We start from the raw sequence: 16,805 nt of genomic DNA on the forward strand, positions 1-16,805 counted from the left end.
TATAAATTAGAAGTGAGGAAAATTTTTATATTCTAAAAATATAATTTACCTATTCTGATTAAGACTTCTTAATAATGCTGAATTTAATAATGTGGCTTAATTGTTTCTTTAGCTGTTATTAGATCTACCATACACTTTACTTTACCTAGATACCTTGTTTATTCTCTTTCTCCATCCCCACCTCTGTAATATAACCCTACAGAGCAGGTGTTATTAACTTGCAATTTCTATGTTTGTGGCGCTTACCACAGTGTCTTAAAAATATCTATTGTAATAAATTAGCATTTTCAAAGTCTTATAGTGCAAGTCAAAGTGTTAGAAGAAATGATATAAGGATTTTAAATGAGATTTTGAGTTTAAAATCATAACAGAAAATCACCAAATATCAAAACTAAGAAAGATCTTTTATTTTAAACAGGTCTCACTCTACTATCTCATTTTATAAATGTAGAAGTTAAGATACAGAGAGATCCAAGTGTTTTGTCAGATCACAGAATGTTGGTACTAAAGGCCACCTGAAACTTCATACAGTCAAAATATTTAGAGCTACTTAGCCTTTGTTTGAATACATGCAGTGACAGTGAGTTCACTACTCTATAAAAGCATCATATCTACTCTTTTAAGAACACTACTTATCAGAAAATTTTTTCTTACATGTAATGAAATGTGTATTCCTATGCTTCAATTTTCAATTCTTTTTTTTTTTATTTTTTCTTTCTTCTTCTTTTTTTTTAAGATTTCATTTATGTAACAGAGAGAAACACAGTTGAGAGAGGGAACACAAGCAGAGGGAATGGGAGAAGGAGAAGCAGGCTTCCTGCCGAGCAGGGAGCCCAATGCAGGGCTCAAATCCACGACCCTGGGATCATGACCTGAGCCAAAGGCAGCCGCTTAATGACTGAGCCACCCATGCACCCCCTCTCTTCTTTCTAAATATTGTTTATGCACCACACACAGTGCTCCATGCAATACATGCCCTCCTTAATACCAACCACCAGACTCACCCTTCCCTCCACCACCCTCCCTTCCCAAACCCTCAGTTTCTCAGAGTCCACAATCTCTCATGGTTCATCTCCCGCTCCGGTTTCCCCCAATTCACGTTTCCTTTCCTTCTCCTAATGTTCTCCATGTTATTTCTTATGCTCCACAAGTAAGTGAAACCATATGATAATTGATATTTCCTGCTGGACTTATTTCACTCAGCATAATCTCCTCCAGACCCATCCATTTGATAACAAAAGTTGGGTATTCATCCTTTCTGATGGAAGTGTAATATTCCATTGTATACATGAACTATATCTTCTTTATTCATTTGTTTGTTGAAGGGCATCTTGGCTCTTTCCACAGTTTGGCGATTGTGGCCATTGTTGCTATGAACATTGGGGTACATATGACCCTTCTTTCACTGAATCTGTATCTTTCGGGTAAATATTCAGTAGTGCAATTGCAGGGTCATAGTAGCTCTATTTTTAATTTCTTAAGGAATCTCCACACTGTTTCCAAAGTGGCTGCACCAACTTGCATTCCCACCAACAGTGTAAGAGGGTTCCCCTTTCTCTGCATCCTCTCCAACACTTGCTGTTTCTTGTCTTGTAAATTTTGGCCATTCTAACTGGTGTAAGGTGGTATCTCAATGTGGTTTTGATTTTAATTTCCCTGATGACTAATGGTGGTGAATGTTTTTTCATGTGTCTGTTAGCCATTTGTATGTCTTCTTTGGAGAAGTGTCTGTTCATGTCTTCTGCCCATTTTTTTATGTGATTATTTGTTTTTTGGGTGTTGAGTTTGAGGAGTTCTTTATATATCTTGGGTATCAGCCCTTTTTCTGTAGTGTCATTTGTGAATATCTTCTCCCATTCCATGGGTTGCCTCTTTGTTTTGTTGACTGTTTCCCTTGCTCTGCAGAAGCTTTTATCTTGATGAAGTCCCAAAAGTTCATTTTTGTTTCCTTTGCCTTTGGAGACGTGTCTTGAAAGATGTTGCTGTGGCGGTTGTTGAAGAGATTACTGCCTATGTTCTCCTTTAGAATTTTGATAGATTCCTGCCTCATATTGAGGTCTTTTATCCATTTTGAGTTTATCTTTCTGTATTGTGTAAAAGAATGGTTGAGTTTCATTCTTCTATACATAGCTGTCCAATTTTCCCAGCACCCTTATTGAAGAGACTATCTTTTCCACTGGATATTTTTTCCTGTTTTGTTAAAGATTATTTGACCATAGAGTTACGGGTCCATATCTGGACTCTCTACTCTCTTACACTGGTCTATGTGTCTGTTTTTGTGCCAATACCATGCTGTCTTGATCACAGCTTTGTAGGAAAGTTTGAAATCAGGCAACGTGATGCCCCCAGCTTTTTCTTTTTCAACATTTCCTTAGCAATTTGGGGTCTTTTCTGGTTCCATACAAATTTCAGGATTGTTTGTTCCAGCACTTTGAAAAATGCTGGTGGAATTTTGATTGGGATTTTTGATCCATGCTTCAAATATTTAGTCCTAGTTGTGTCCTTAGGTCAAGCACAAAATGTTTAGTCCAGAGTATTTTTAATGTTGTATGTTATATATATACACACACAAACACAAAAGTGATGTAGTGCAAAAGTCTAAATTTGAGGTCCTTTATGAATGAGAGTTCTGGGCCAAATAGTTTCCTGCCTCATTATTGTTCAGTACCTCTTTGCCTCCTTCCTTTTTTCACATTCTCACATGCATACACACACACGAGGCATAAACACACACACATATATTAAATTGTTATACACATACACACATTATATATGCATCTATTATATAGAAAGGCATGTGTACTTATATTTTGTGTCTTGTAGAAAAATAAAAAACTTAAATAAGAGTACGTAAAATATATTAGAATCTTTCAAACTCCATTTTCCCTCTTTAATGTCTACTATATCAGGAACTATAAAACAAAAACCATGTTATACTCCTCTCATCCTCTAAAAACCAAAATTGAATCCCCCTTCCATATCAAAATGGGTTTATTAAAATATTAAAATTGTTAAAATGTTTCTAGGAATCACTCTCTTATGACCCTCCGACTAATATTTCTAATCTCCTGGCCATTTCCAGATTCATCTAAATCCCACTCTCCCCAGAATATTAAACTTATTTAGCTCTATCTTGACAGGTAGCCTCTAGAACTAAACGCAATACTCTAGATGTGGTCTTACTATGAAGAATAGTGTAGGCTTGTCTCTTGATTCATTCAAGAAAGTATTTTTCCCAATACAACCTATAATTCCATTTGGTTTTCCCATAGCCATGTCATGTCTGACTCATATTAAGCTTAATGTCAAATAAAATTCTTAGTCATTTCCTATATGATATTGCCAAGCCAATTTCCTTTATTCTATACTCATGCAGTTAAAATTTCCTTTGGGTAAGAGAATGGTCCTCAAAGTGTACATATAATAATTACTCATATAACTACACATAATATCTACATTAAAAATAGTGTCATTTTCACAGAAGGTACACATTCTGAAAGTTAAACATAAAAATTTAATTGAGGGGCATAAACAAATAAAGGTTGAGACACATATCCTACCTATAAAAACCTGGTGGCACTTGCTGTACCAGGAAGTTTTTCTCCATGTCTTGGAGAATGTCATTCAGCATTCGGACACGGATGGGAATTCTTTCCTTGGGATCATTAGCAGGACGCATCTCATCTGACTGGAATTGTTCAGCACTCTCCCGCAGGCGTGAGGCCAGAGCTAGCAGTTGAGTGTTGGGTTGATCACCTGGTGGAGATAAATGAGTCCATCTCAGAAGAGACATCCTCAAAGGAGCAAAATAATCATTCTGCAATCATGATGTCAAAAAGGAACACCAGTTAAAATTTTCTAATTAAATTTATAATTTATAGTTAAATTATAATATTAACCCCACCAAAAATATTCTAAATATTATATTCTGCTAAGAGTATTATATTTACTGCTACCACTACTACTAGTAATAATAATTACTACTAATAATAATAATACTAGTAAATAGGTACTGGTTGGGAGACTGCTATGTTCCAGACACTGTATTGAGCACTTTAAGTATTTATCCTATTTAATACTCACCAAAGTTTGCATTGTCATGTCTATTTCAGAGCACCTGAGAATTAATTAAGATAAGCAAATTGTACCAGATCATCAAGCAAATAAATGTCAGGCCAAAATTAGAAGCCTGATCTTTCTGACTCAAAAATTCATGCTTTTCATGACATATCCTATATTTCTGTGTGAAAAAAAAAAGATTGTAAAAGAAGTTATCTTCTCTTCTGAGAGCATGAGATATGTTACTCTGTTGTGATATGTCCATGGGCTCCTTTGTTTTACTCAAAATTTCCTGTAATTTGAAGCTGAAATATATCTTTGACTTGAAAGTACACTGAAAACTATCCTATGTAATGTTTACATTGCTTGGTTTTGCTTTTGGGATGATTTTTGTTTGTTATGCTTTATTCCTATTTGTATAACTTACTGGAAGTCATTTTGATATGAATGGTGGCAGCAAAAACAGGACATTCATTTGACTAAGAGTAAGGCAGCAATAGTACAGTGATAATGGCCACCAGAAACTGTAGCCAGACCACATGAGTTCAAATCCCTGCTATACCACTTAGTAGTTGTGTGATGTTGGGCAAATTACTGAGCTTCAGTATCCTAATTTATAAAATGAATAAGATAATAGCATCTGCTTCATAGATTATGAGGGCTGAATGATGAATATTTTATAAAGTGTTACAAAAAGTATTCCCTACAGTTAGGCAGTTTCCAGCTGATGTGATTTAGCACCTTGTTTAAAAAGCAATCCTTTGTTATACCATGAGAGGGGCATTCCCTCATCATCTTCTTCCCAATATTCCCCACCATTTGAGTCATTCTCTGGGTGAGGCAACAGTTGGTGGTGTTGTTCTCAGGAAATTAGGTACAACTGACTCCAGCAAGGTCAGAAACTCAATACAGAGAACTATGTCAAGTCGAGGTGAGGAAATGAACATGGGCCTGATGGCTGTCCTGGCAGCCAGCCTAAACTGGCTGCCCTGAGAGCATGGCATTGATATAAGCAAATGGAGAGATGAGGAGGCTATTTGGGACCTTTGGCTGGGGAAGTCTCAAGCAAAAGGGAAAGATCACAAAGGGACTCTTTCCAAGTGAAGTTCAAGGATTATCAGATCCTCAAACACCTGGTCTTTGTGAAAATGCAGATTCTCAGATCCGCTGAATCTCTCTAGGCATAGAGCCTAGGAATTTCCATGCTACTCAGATTTTTACCCACATTTTAAAGTTTAAGAAGCACTGTAGAGAACTGAGGAGCTAAGGAAAGATTATCTGGGTTAGAATTACAGCTGATGTATAGAATATGTCTTCATAAAATTACCAACCTCTAACTAAACATTTATTGTCTTTCCCCTCCATCCGATGGGGACTATTTCACATGTCACTTTCTTCAGAAGCCAGCACAATTCTGACACTCGATAATTGTTTACTAAATAAACAGAAGATATTTAATAAAGTATTTTCAGAAAAAAATCCAATAACCAAAGAAAACTGCGCAGACATAAGTGGTTTTCATGAGAACTATAAAGAGATTACCACATTTATATGCTTTCTGTTCACTGACATTAACAATATGAATAAAATTAATTGTAGGAGTTCACAGGTTTTGGCATTTTGATGTTTTCAAAATACATTCTATATACATTAATTATCTTGTTTGATATCATAACAAAACCTGAGGTTGTGAGAGGAGAAATTTTTGCTCGTTGAGGATATTCAGCACTCTGTTATTTAAACAGTTATAATGATAATGTCATTTTATGAAGTTATGGTTTATTTTAAATTGTGATGTTTCACTGAAGTTAATATATGGGGGCCTTATAGGAAATACCATTGTACAAGGAAAAAATAAGACAAAAAAAGCACATTTGAATTATACTGGAATAGAAAGACTGAACAACAGAAAAAAACAAGTTCGACATCTTAGAGTCTTCCACTTAAGAAAGAAAAATCTGTTCTGATCTAACATACACTACAGAATTGAAGACATTACTACTGAATCAGGTGAGACAAATTGTACCATTCTACTTTATTTAGCTTTAAATGAATTTATCTTTCATGGTGGTGAGGATGTAGAGAACTGACAGCTTTAAGAACTGTCTTATTCCAGAAAGGACCCTGAGAGTGAACACCTGCCATCTACACAATCCCCTATGTATTACTTCCAGGGTATAAGCTTACAAATTGAAAAGTAGCTTTACTTTCAATGTTCTCTTAATCATTTGTATACATGACTGATGTTCCAAAGATTCCTAATAGCATTTTAATGACAATTAGAACTTATTTGTCCATTTAAATAAGACCCAGAAACTAACATCACTGACTCTATGTAAGCTGTGACCCTAAATGATTTTTCCCCCATGATACTGAATCCCTGTTAGAATGTCAGCTCTGTGAAGGAAGAGATTGTTGTCTGTTTTGTTTACGGCCATTTCCTTAGACTAACACTATGCCTGGCATATCACTGAATCTTCTACTTTGATCAGAACATTATAATATCTGCAATATTTTTATCCTTATCTGTCTTGTCTATCTCCTTTCCCTGACTGAAAAGAACCCCACAAGGTCATCAAATATGTTTTATCTCTTTGTATCTCTAGCTGCTAGCACAATATCTAAGACATAATAGTCATTTACTAAAAATTGTGTTGAGTAAATTTCGAATTATAAGGTAATATTTTGAGATATTATACTAAATAATGCCTACAAAGTCACTTAGGGAAATGTTTGGCATATAATAAGGACAACTAATTTTGCTAAAATTCAATAATAATTGCAAAGGAAAAGAAAAGATAAGAAAAGAAGCTATTTTAGGGTAATGAAAGTCAAACTAAACTAAATTGAATTAAAATATGCCTGCCAATAATCAATAAAAAGAATATATAAAACTTCATTTAAGTCACAGTGAATGTCAGAGAATGGAGGACTAATTGAGGCTCCTAACAGTTCAGGTTTAATATGCAGTAAGTCCATTGACCAAAGAAAATGAATTGGGAGTTAGAGATTTCTCTCAGTGAGAGTTAATACAATTATCTTGAAGTTATATGCCCACAGAGTCTAAAGACCCAGGTCTTGGTATCAAAAAACATGCAAGAGCTCCATCTACTTAATTACTATCAATGTAGTTTTGAATAGATTACTTAATATTATTGTCCTTTTAACTTCCTTGGGGAAAAAGAATAGTCATTCCAATCTCTAAGCATAGAAATCACCATATAAATGGAAGTTACTATTATCAGAGTACACAAACTAAGTATAAATTACCACCAACTCATTTTTCAGTAAAAAATACTGTAACTAATGATTTTTTCTTAGAGATGTTACTTTTCACTTCTTCAAATCAGTGCTCCCACTTCTCCATTATTGTATCACACTCTTCCCTGTATATACTGTAATAAAGATTCCCAATTTTATTTTGTGGTGAATATGAATCTGGAGCCATTTTTTCTTCCCATGGGCTGCATCTCGAACTTCTTAAGAACAAGGAAAGGGATAATATAAAAGTTAAGGAATTAAACAACCAGCCTTCAAAAATTATCCTTTTACATCTTCCCTTCTGGTGAAAAGCCAAAAATTAATAAGTTTAAAAAAATTTTTTTAAGATTTTATTTATTTATTTGAGAGACAGAAATCACAAGTAGGCAGAGGCAGACAGAGAGAGAGGAGGAAGCAGGCTCCCCGCCGAGTAGAGATCCTGATGAGGGGCTCCATCCCAGGACCCGGGGATCATTACCTGAGCTGAAGGCAGAGGCTTTAACTCACTGAGCCACAGGTGCCCATTAATAAGTTTTTATAGCATGGCAGAACATACTGATATGTGATAAATATTAAAAATCAACCTTAATATAATACAAAATAATTAAGACTGCCTGGTAAAATTATCTTGTTTTTTAAGAGATAATTGAAATGGACTTCTAAATTTCAAACAGAAACAATGCATTTTTCCTTTGTCTCAAAGTAAAATACAAATGTATTTTCAGTAAGTAACGTATTGAGTCCTATTTTGTGTGGTGTTCTATAAATACTGGGAGGGAGGCAAAGGCAAAGATTAAATCTTCAACCTTAATAAATTCCTAATCTAGCTAGATATAATCCACAAATGGAGAATAAATAAGGATCAAATAAAATAAATGCTCATGAGAAAGACTGAAGAGTTTATTGTGTATAAAAATATCTTAAGTAGGGGGTTGGGAGGGTGGGATTATGGACATTGGGGAGGGTATGTGCTATGATGAGTGCTGTGAAGTGTGTAAACCTGGCGATTCACAGACCTGTACCCCTGGGGATAAAAATATATTATATGTTTATAAAAAATAAAATTAAAAAAAAAAATCTTAAGTAAATCCAGAGAAGAAGTGATACTTGAAAGACAGATCATGGTATTGCCCAGAAATCGAGGGCATCTAAAATGGACCTCTTGAAGTTCTGAGACTCTTTCTACATTAAAACAGTCAAGGATGTTACATCTGTAAGCAATAATATTAATTGCTACTAATTAATCCCTTAGTCCTCAGCTTTTTAGAGGGTGAAGTTGCCTTTAACTTCAACCCTTCCATTTTTTTCATTGTGTTATACAAAGAACAGATCTGGATATTATAAGCAGTAGTAATAATAACTGTAGAGGAGAGAAGGAGGGAGGGAGAGAGAGAAGGAGGAATTATAAGTCAGTGGATGGTGAGATAGTATTCAGATTTAAGGAGGCCAGTTCAGAAGAGGCTCTAAAACATACTGAAGGAAACCTGTCCCTACTCCTACCTTCTAGTGGGTTATCACATTGCAGTGTTGTCCCCTTCAAGTCATTTGGGAGGCAGTGTGGTGTAGTGGAAAGGGCAGGGGCTTTGGAATCTGATAGAGCTATCTCTATTCAATCCCTAAACCTACTGCTTAAATAGATACACCCAATGAAAACATAAACACACCCTCCCCGACACCTCACTCACAGTTTTTTAATCTCTAAATTGCTCTTAACAATATCCAGTTCAGCTCATGTGGCTAGAGTAAGATTAAATGTCACAATGGACATAAGACACTTGGCACATTACACATGACACAAGACACTAGGGCTTTGTGGAGTGACCCTGAAAGTGCCACGGTATCCTCAGAAAACTTGTTCCTCTCGAGGACCATTGTTACAGAATCCTAAAACAATTTCCAATAGTAGATCAGAAGCTCAAAGGCACTTCATACATGTCCTATCCATAAGGTCTCTAAGACATCTGGGTAAGACTAGTAACTACAGTTCTGTCTGCCCCCACTGAATCTGTATGTTCTTTTCTAACCTGCCAGGACCTGCCCAAACTACCTCTTCTTCCCAGGCACTCCTGAATCTTGATGAGTTTCATTTTGGCATAAACCCATGTGTTTAAGTCTGTTCTACAACCTTCTAGACAAATGCATAACTGTCTGATTTTAAAGAATGGTTTTACTACTTACCATTGTGGCCTTTCTTCCAAGTTTTATCCTCCAAAAAGTTTTAAATTTCAGTTTATTTCCACTTTTCTATCTTTTTGTTCTATTTTGTGGCTGTATTTTTTTAAGACTCACTCAATTTCATCTTAAATTAAGAGTGAAATGTACTGGTCATACTCTAAAACTACATTTTTATATCAAACAAACATAGCTTTTTATTTTAATAGTATTTCACAGAACCTGTTCTTCTATGGATGAGCTTATCACAGTTTTAAAGGTGCTAACAATTGCAAAATCATAGCTTAGACTTCACTGATTTATAGTGACAAGGGAAAGTATGATTTATGTTTCACATACCACAGTGGTTAAAAGCAGAACAGAAGATTATTTTGGGGGAAAAAATGTATGTTACTTAATGTCGTTTTAAAAATATCTTGTGGCATCGCTAAAGGGAAAAAAAGAAATTGCCAATATGATTTCATCCAGGGGAAAGAACAGTCCTTTATTATCCCACATTTTCTATTCTTCATGCTGGCTTCTTTAGTATGAGTCACAATGAATCATCTCAGCTGGTTATTTAAAGAAGTTAAACAAACAAAAACGCAGGCATAGAGAGAAATGTGGGAGCTAGTGCACTGTTGATAAATAATCTAACACTGATTTTACAATACATTGATAAAAGGATATTATTTAAAAGTGCAATATGCCAGAAGACAGTAGATAATTATGTCTAAACTGAATACAGTAGAAATCCCTCTTCCAAAGGCGCCAAACTGGCATACTTAGAAGAATTAGGTCGGCCACTTCTTAAAAAGTATGCAAGGCATTCTGAAAATTTTCTCATATTCTAAATATTGCCCAAGGATCCAGCTAGCCAACACTGATGAAAATCTAGCATGAATTTGACCATATTGCATGGAATGAGTTCTCCCAACAGTGTCTGTCTGCCTGGTGCAGAAACTGATCTGGATATTGGCTGCTTTGGAAGAGTGAGCAAAACTTCCCTGAATGAATTAAATTCATGTGTGGTTTATTTTTTACCAGTATCCTCCTGAGGCAGAAAGTTGGAGTTGTATATTTAATAACATGTGTGAGTTTAATTATGTTTTGGTTAAGCCAAGAAAATGAAAAAAAAAATTGAATAAAATTAATCAGTATGAGGTCAAGGATACTTTATGCTCTATTATGAGCCAAGATTAAAAGTATCTTTAAAAAAAACACAACTTTAAAATTGTTGCCAGAGAGGCAATACTTACAGAAAAATGGATTGTGGTACTATTCTGTCATGGGCATAGGGTTTTACCCTTAAAATGCATTTAGGGAAAAAAAATTCACAATATAATAGATCATTACTATGATGGGAAAGTAGGAAAATGGTAAGAAGTCATTACTATATTTCAATCAATGTAGTGACACATATAAAATGTAGATACTGCAAAGAAAACTTTAAACAAATTTGAATGAAGTACTCAGAATACTGAAGGAAATGATGATAAAGGGAAGCTGTAGGATTAGCAACAAATTGTGACACAGGACATAAAGGAAAAGAAAGTATAATTCTAAGGAATACAAAAGGGATGACATGCTCTGGATAATAACTAAGGGACATTATTCAATAAAAATATGAGTTCAAAAAGAAGTGGGAGGAAAGAAAAACTAGTTTCAGGAGACAAACTCTGATACTATAGAGACAACCAGAATTTGTTGCAGACCCAGTTGTCCCATCTCCTTGTTTGAACTAGATGTGGGATATCAATAAATGAAATACAAATTTTAATTAGTTATGTAGTCACAGTCCATACAAAAATATACTGGGGGAGGGGGGGCGCCTGGGTGGCTCAGTGGGTTAAAGCCTCTGCCTTCGGCTCAGGTCATGATCCCAGAGTCCTGGGATCGAACCCTGCATCTTGCTCTCTGCTCAGCAGGGAGCCTGCTTCCCCCTCTCTCTGCCTGCTTCTCTGCCTACTTGTGATCTTTGTCAAATAAATAAATAAAATCTTAAAATAAAAAATATATACACTGGGGATTGATACTAAACATATTTTTAGGAATTTGTACCCAGTGGATGGCCAATTTCTTATTGAATTTCTCTCAATTTGAGCAAGCAAGGTAAGCTACTTCTGAGAGAATGCTTTTAAGTCCTGTTCACTCAAAATGGTAACTTCCAGATACGCCAGTTTGGGTCAAACTACTAGAAATCTAACATGATTTGGAATTTCCATGGGAACAAAAATTTTCTTAGAATTGTTTATATTTTAGATGGATGGATTTGGATTTTTTAGGGAGGACACAGGGCCAGGTACCTAATGTACCCACTCTTTACTATTTCTAGGGCAGTCCAAAGTTGGAGTTGGTGGTAATTAAAATCAAGATTGGAGATAGATGGGCTGAGGACTAGAATCACACAATTTATAAAGCACATACATAATTGGGACATCCATCATAAATTACTCAGAAAGAGAAAAAGACATCAGATGGGTCTCAGCCACGTGATTGTGGAAAAGAACTGACACATATTGAAAATACGAAACTACAGATCTAGAGGAACAGCACACTTGGCTCAGTCACATCATGACAGTGAAATACTATCTTTCCTTCTACAGTGAAGTGATTGATGCTAATGAATTATCAGCTAATAAAAAAAGAGAAAAAGTCAGATAAAGTCACCATTGTCAGTTTTTCAGAGAACAGGAGGAAATCCTGCCAACAACCATTTTACATTTAATGAGACAATCAGGAGGTGTCAACAAGCCACACAGTTAGAACCTGTTTCCTGCTGAGTCTGGCTTGCTCTAAATAAATGTGTACATAATCAGATCAAATAAAAGTGACTTTTACTTTATTTGGTCATTTGTAGGTTTTACAATAATGGTAAATAACAGAATTCCAATTAAGAAAAATAGCAGATATTAAACAGAAAGCATCAGACTCACAAAGTCCCTTAGCTATTTTGAAGTGTGGTTTTAAACATTAAAAAGTGGATAAAGTGAGAAAGAGTAAATTTAGCCAGGTTGTTAAATGCTCAGTCCTTAGTCTGCTTCCAGGTTCAAGGGTGTGGTGCTACTTCGTTTATTCTTGGCACCTGTCTCTGCTGCCTGCACACTAGGACCAGTGCCCTGCGTGTGCATGTTTTGGACATACTTTCATTTGCAAAAAGTACCCCTGAAGCATATCAGTTATCTTATCAGTCACTATTTACATTATATCTCTATGTACCACATATAAATATTCATTCTCTAACTATTATGTGTTTGGCATTGACCAAATATTAAGAGCCAAGGTCACTCAGTCAAAATGAGCTTTCAAGACCATACAATAAATCAACTCAAACAAATTATTCACTAGTAAATTATCCTTCTTTCTGGTGGTTGTGAGAACAGTAGAGAATGGTCTGCTGCTACTGTAAACTAGAGTAATAAATAAACAAGATGGCCCGTTGTCAAGGGGTAAAAATTACACCGTTGAAAATGCAATTGGGTTTCAGAGACCTTCATACATAAACTCTTTGCAGTAGGGAGAAACAGTATTTTATAGTCCAGCCTTGAAGGTCACTTTTTTTTTTTTTAAGCTATGATTGAGAACTCAAGACTAATCACTGCTAGCTGTCATAACAAAATAAGAAAATATATCAACAATTAAAGCTTGTATTAAGCAGTAAAATTAGATGTTTCATTTAACATGGTACAGGAACTCTGTTTAGCTAATGAAATTATCTCACACTGTAACAAAAATGAAACTGAAATATTTATTTAATTGTTATAAATTGTGTCCATTATTCACACATTATAGCATATTATTCTATTTTAGTAATAAGGTAATAACCAGAGTACGCAAAATGGAATAGGTATATCAAATTTCCTATAATTTAGCAGATATTTGAATGATGTTTTACCTTGATATACAGCAAATAAGTTTGAATCATGATGATTTAAACACAAAAATGTATATAGATTAAAGGTGATGAATCATGTCACTTTGAACAAACATTTATACTCAAGTCACAGTAAAAATATTTTTTTTTTGCTTATATATCGATGTTTTTGTTACATTTTCTTTTGCTTTGTTTTATGTTTCTAGTACATGCACATCTTAAGTCTGCCCACATCTTTCTGAGTGAAAGTAGAGGGAGACCCAAGGAGTCTCACATCAAAAGAAACAAAACTCATACAAAACCGACAACCAAAAGAAAAGTTCTTTACGTAGAGTGGAAGCAGTCCAATATAACAGCAAGAAGCCAAAATGCTCCTGGCTCACCCAACTAAGAAACCTGATTTTAGGGAGAGGTTTATCTAGCCTTAGTAGCATCAGCCCACAGTGGAAATCTTTGTAGAATGACTGTAGTTTGGTTATTTTTTTTCCCCTTGTACTAACACACTTCTAGATATAACTATTAAAGAAAGAATTATTAACCTGGCCTATTTTCATGATATTTTCTGTACCTTCTTCCTTTAACTAAAATCTGACTTTCCCCTAAGGATACTGCATCCAAGACAGCCCTCCCAGGTGGTGGTTCCTTCTCCCAGGCACTTTGTAGCCCTTTCCCTAGAAGAACACTAGGAGGGTCCTCTGCATTACTGAGCATTCTTTGAAGTTTTTTGCTCCTGGTTTTGTCACTCCTTCTTATAATAATTACTCCTGTTTTAATTCTTGGCAATTTCCATATCCACATATTCTAGACTCTCTTTCCCTTAGCCTCTTTTCCTCCTATCCCACTGCCATGGTCATGTCCTTGCCTGAACACTGTCATTACCGATGTCTTCACTCTTTGTATGGTCACATTTTTAACAATCCCATTTTCTGGCCACCAGCAAAGGAGTCTTTAGAGCTCACTCACTCCCAATTCTTTGATTGCACCAGGAAGTAGCATCTGTCAATCCTCCTCCCTTTCTGTTTCCCCTCATTGCCTTCATTTCCTCACTTTATTCCATGCCCAATTTAGATACTATGGTCCACTCCCATGGGTGCTCCTTTGCATGTACTCCCAGTTTTATCTTATCTAATTCATTGTCCCTCTCCCATTAGAGCTATAGCCTGATTAAATACAACTCTGTCAGTACTGTATCTGAAACCCTCCTGAAGGCTGAATAATTGTATTGAATTATCTCATTAAAATACAGGTATTTCTTCTGAGCTCTAATGCTGCCCAAAATATAGGCATACGTCATTTCATTGCACTTTGCTTTACTGAGTTTCACAGAAACTCATATTTTACATTTTTTACAAATTGAAGTTTCATGGAAACCCTGCATCAAGCAAGTCTATGACAGAAGCTTGACAAAAGTGGAAAAAAAAGGAAACTGTATAGAGACCAACTTCAATATACCAAAAACAGAGCAATCTGAGGCCAGTTCATACGGGAACAAATAACCCTAAACAGCTCATCTGCTTTCAGGGTTATGGTTTTACAGCCAATATAGTAAGAATCATTGAGGGGGGAAGTTGTGTTATAGTATTCTCCAGGTTAAGAAGCAATCCTGATAGACAAGATTTAAAAAAGAAAAAAAAAAGTATTAAACTTATAGATTCCGGAAATATTTGGCTGTTAAGAATAATTCACACCCCCCCCCCAAAGAATGACCATTTTCTAAGGATTACTGCTTAAGGATTATAGTTAAAATATTGACTTTTGTACTGAGAAGTATATGTCTACAAATCACACATTAAATATCTGACAATAAGATGTATGACTCAAATAGGAGGAGGGTACATTCTTTAATTACTATATTGCCCTTTGTATTTGGTTAATGAAGACAAATTACAAGCTTAGTTGAAAGCTTTGTATGTAGATAAAAGGGAAATGAAGGTAACTATTAGGGTGGTATTAGAATTCTGCAGAAAGAGATGTATTCAAACATGAAGGGATTGAAATAGAAACTATAGAAATAATTCTCTTCTTGTCACCCTTAATCTAGGGTGGACCAACACTTCAGTGATCTGGCATCTACCTCAGAAATCAATCCCAAAGGAGAAACTTCTGGGTCAATCTTGTTTGAACTGACTGAATGTTAGCTACAAACTCACTTACCTACTTCCTTCTTTATTTATTTGGAAAAATATCTGATCTATATTTTTTCCACGTGGAATTTATAAATGATAATAGAAGTTTGAAATTATAAATCTCTCTGACAAAGGGAAGTAGATGAAACATCTTTTATAATCTGATATTTTGTCTTGTGCTCACACATAAATACACCTCTTTTCTATTGACATGGCAGTCAAATTTCTTCTAAGCCCCTCTCATGATAATCCTCTCCAGGGAGGGAGTCTTGTGTTGTCATAGTTAATAAGATAGCATATGATTTTATCCATTGCTCATTAAAAATTAGTTGAACAATCTTTCATTTGCTAAAATTATTATAATTCAAAGAAAAATTACCTTTAAGGCTGTTTTGAACTTCTAAAGCTACATCGAGAGCATTAAAGGGCAGAACTGGTTCATTGGCAATTTGCAAAATCACTTCTCCTGAGAGCTGAAAGAAAAAAACACAAAAGATGCTAGCATTCAGTATTAAGGGTTTCTGATTTTTTTTTCCATTTTTTTCAATCATTCTTATGTAACCACAGCAGCAAAAACACAGAGGGTAAAATATACATTTGTAAGATATCTTTGCCTTTTAATTTTTTTCCTTTTTTTTTTCCCCAAGGCTTTATTTATCTATTTGACAGACAGAGAGAGAGAGAGAGAGAATGAAAGAGAGACAGCACAAACAGGGGGAGCAGCAGGCAGAGAGAGAGGGAGAAGCAGGTCCTCTGCTAAGCAGGGAACCCAACAGGCTCCTATCTCAGGACCTTAGGATCATGACCTGAGCCGAAGCCAAATGCTTAACCAACTGAGCTACCCAGATCCCCTCTTTCCACTTTTCAAAAAGATTTTATTTGTTTAAAGAAACAGAGAGAGAGATAGCAGGGGAGGGGCAGAGGGAGAAGAGGAAGCAGACTCCCCACTGAGCAGGGAGCCCTACACTCTGGGCCTGGATCCCAGGACCCTAGGATCATGACTGGAGCCAAAGGCAGAAGACCCTTAACCTACTAAGCCATTTAGGTACCCCTAGTTTTACTTTTCTATAAAGAAAAAAAAAAAAAAAACAGTGCATTTTTCATGTTTCAAAATAGTATAAAGGAATATAACATTTTCTTCTTTTTTAGCTGAAATATTAAGAAATAGCACCCTAGTTGAAGAAGTTATAATATTTAAACTTTAAAACAATTCTTTATTCAGCAGTTCAGAATGTCACACAATAAAAAAAAAAAAAAAAACAGTAGAGAGAAGTAAATGAAAATCAATATCTGGTTAGGGGATTAAAGTAATACCCCAGACAAAATTAATGATC

General features: G+C 35.4%; 1 protein-coding gene across 2 annotated transcripts in view; it reads right to left on the minus strand.

The window, feature by feature from the left end:
- The window catches only part of LOC111148153 (N-acetylated alpha-linked acidic dipeptidase like 2), a 1,315,835-nt gene that overhangs the window by 41,769 nt on the left and 1,257,261 nt on the right, over positions 1-16,805 (minus strand). For both annotated transcript variants that reach the window (XM_022504603.1, XM_022504596.1), the window contains 2 exons: positions 15,851-15,944; positions 3,561-3,756 (listed from right to left, as the gene is read on the minus strand). In XM_022504603.1, coding sequence (XP_022360311.1) covers positions 3,561-3,756; positions 15,851-15,944 — 290 coding nt within the window. The remainder of the gene's footprint in view (positions 1-3,560; positions 3,757-15,850; positions 15,945-16,805) is intronic.

This window comes from Enhydra lutris, unplaced genomic scaffold, assembly GCF_002288905.1.
Source record: "Enhydra lutris kenyoni isolate GAN:26980312 unplaced genomic scaffold, ASM228890v2 scaffoldscaffold2, whole genome shotgun sequence".
In the NCBI taxonomy this organism is placed as follows: Eukaryota; Metazoa; Chordata; class Mammalia; order Carnivora; family Mustelidae; genus Enhydra; species Enhydra lutris.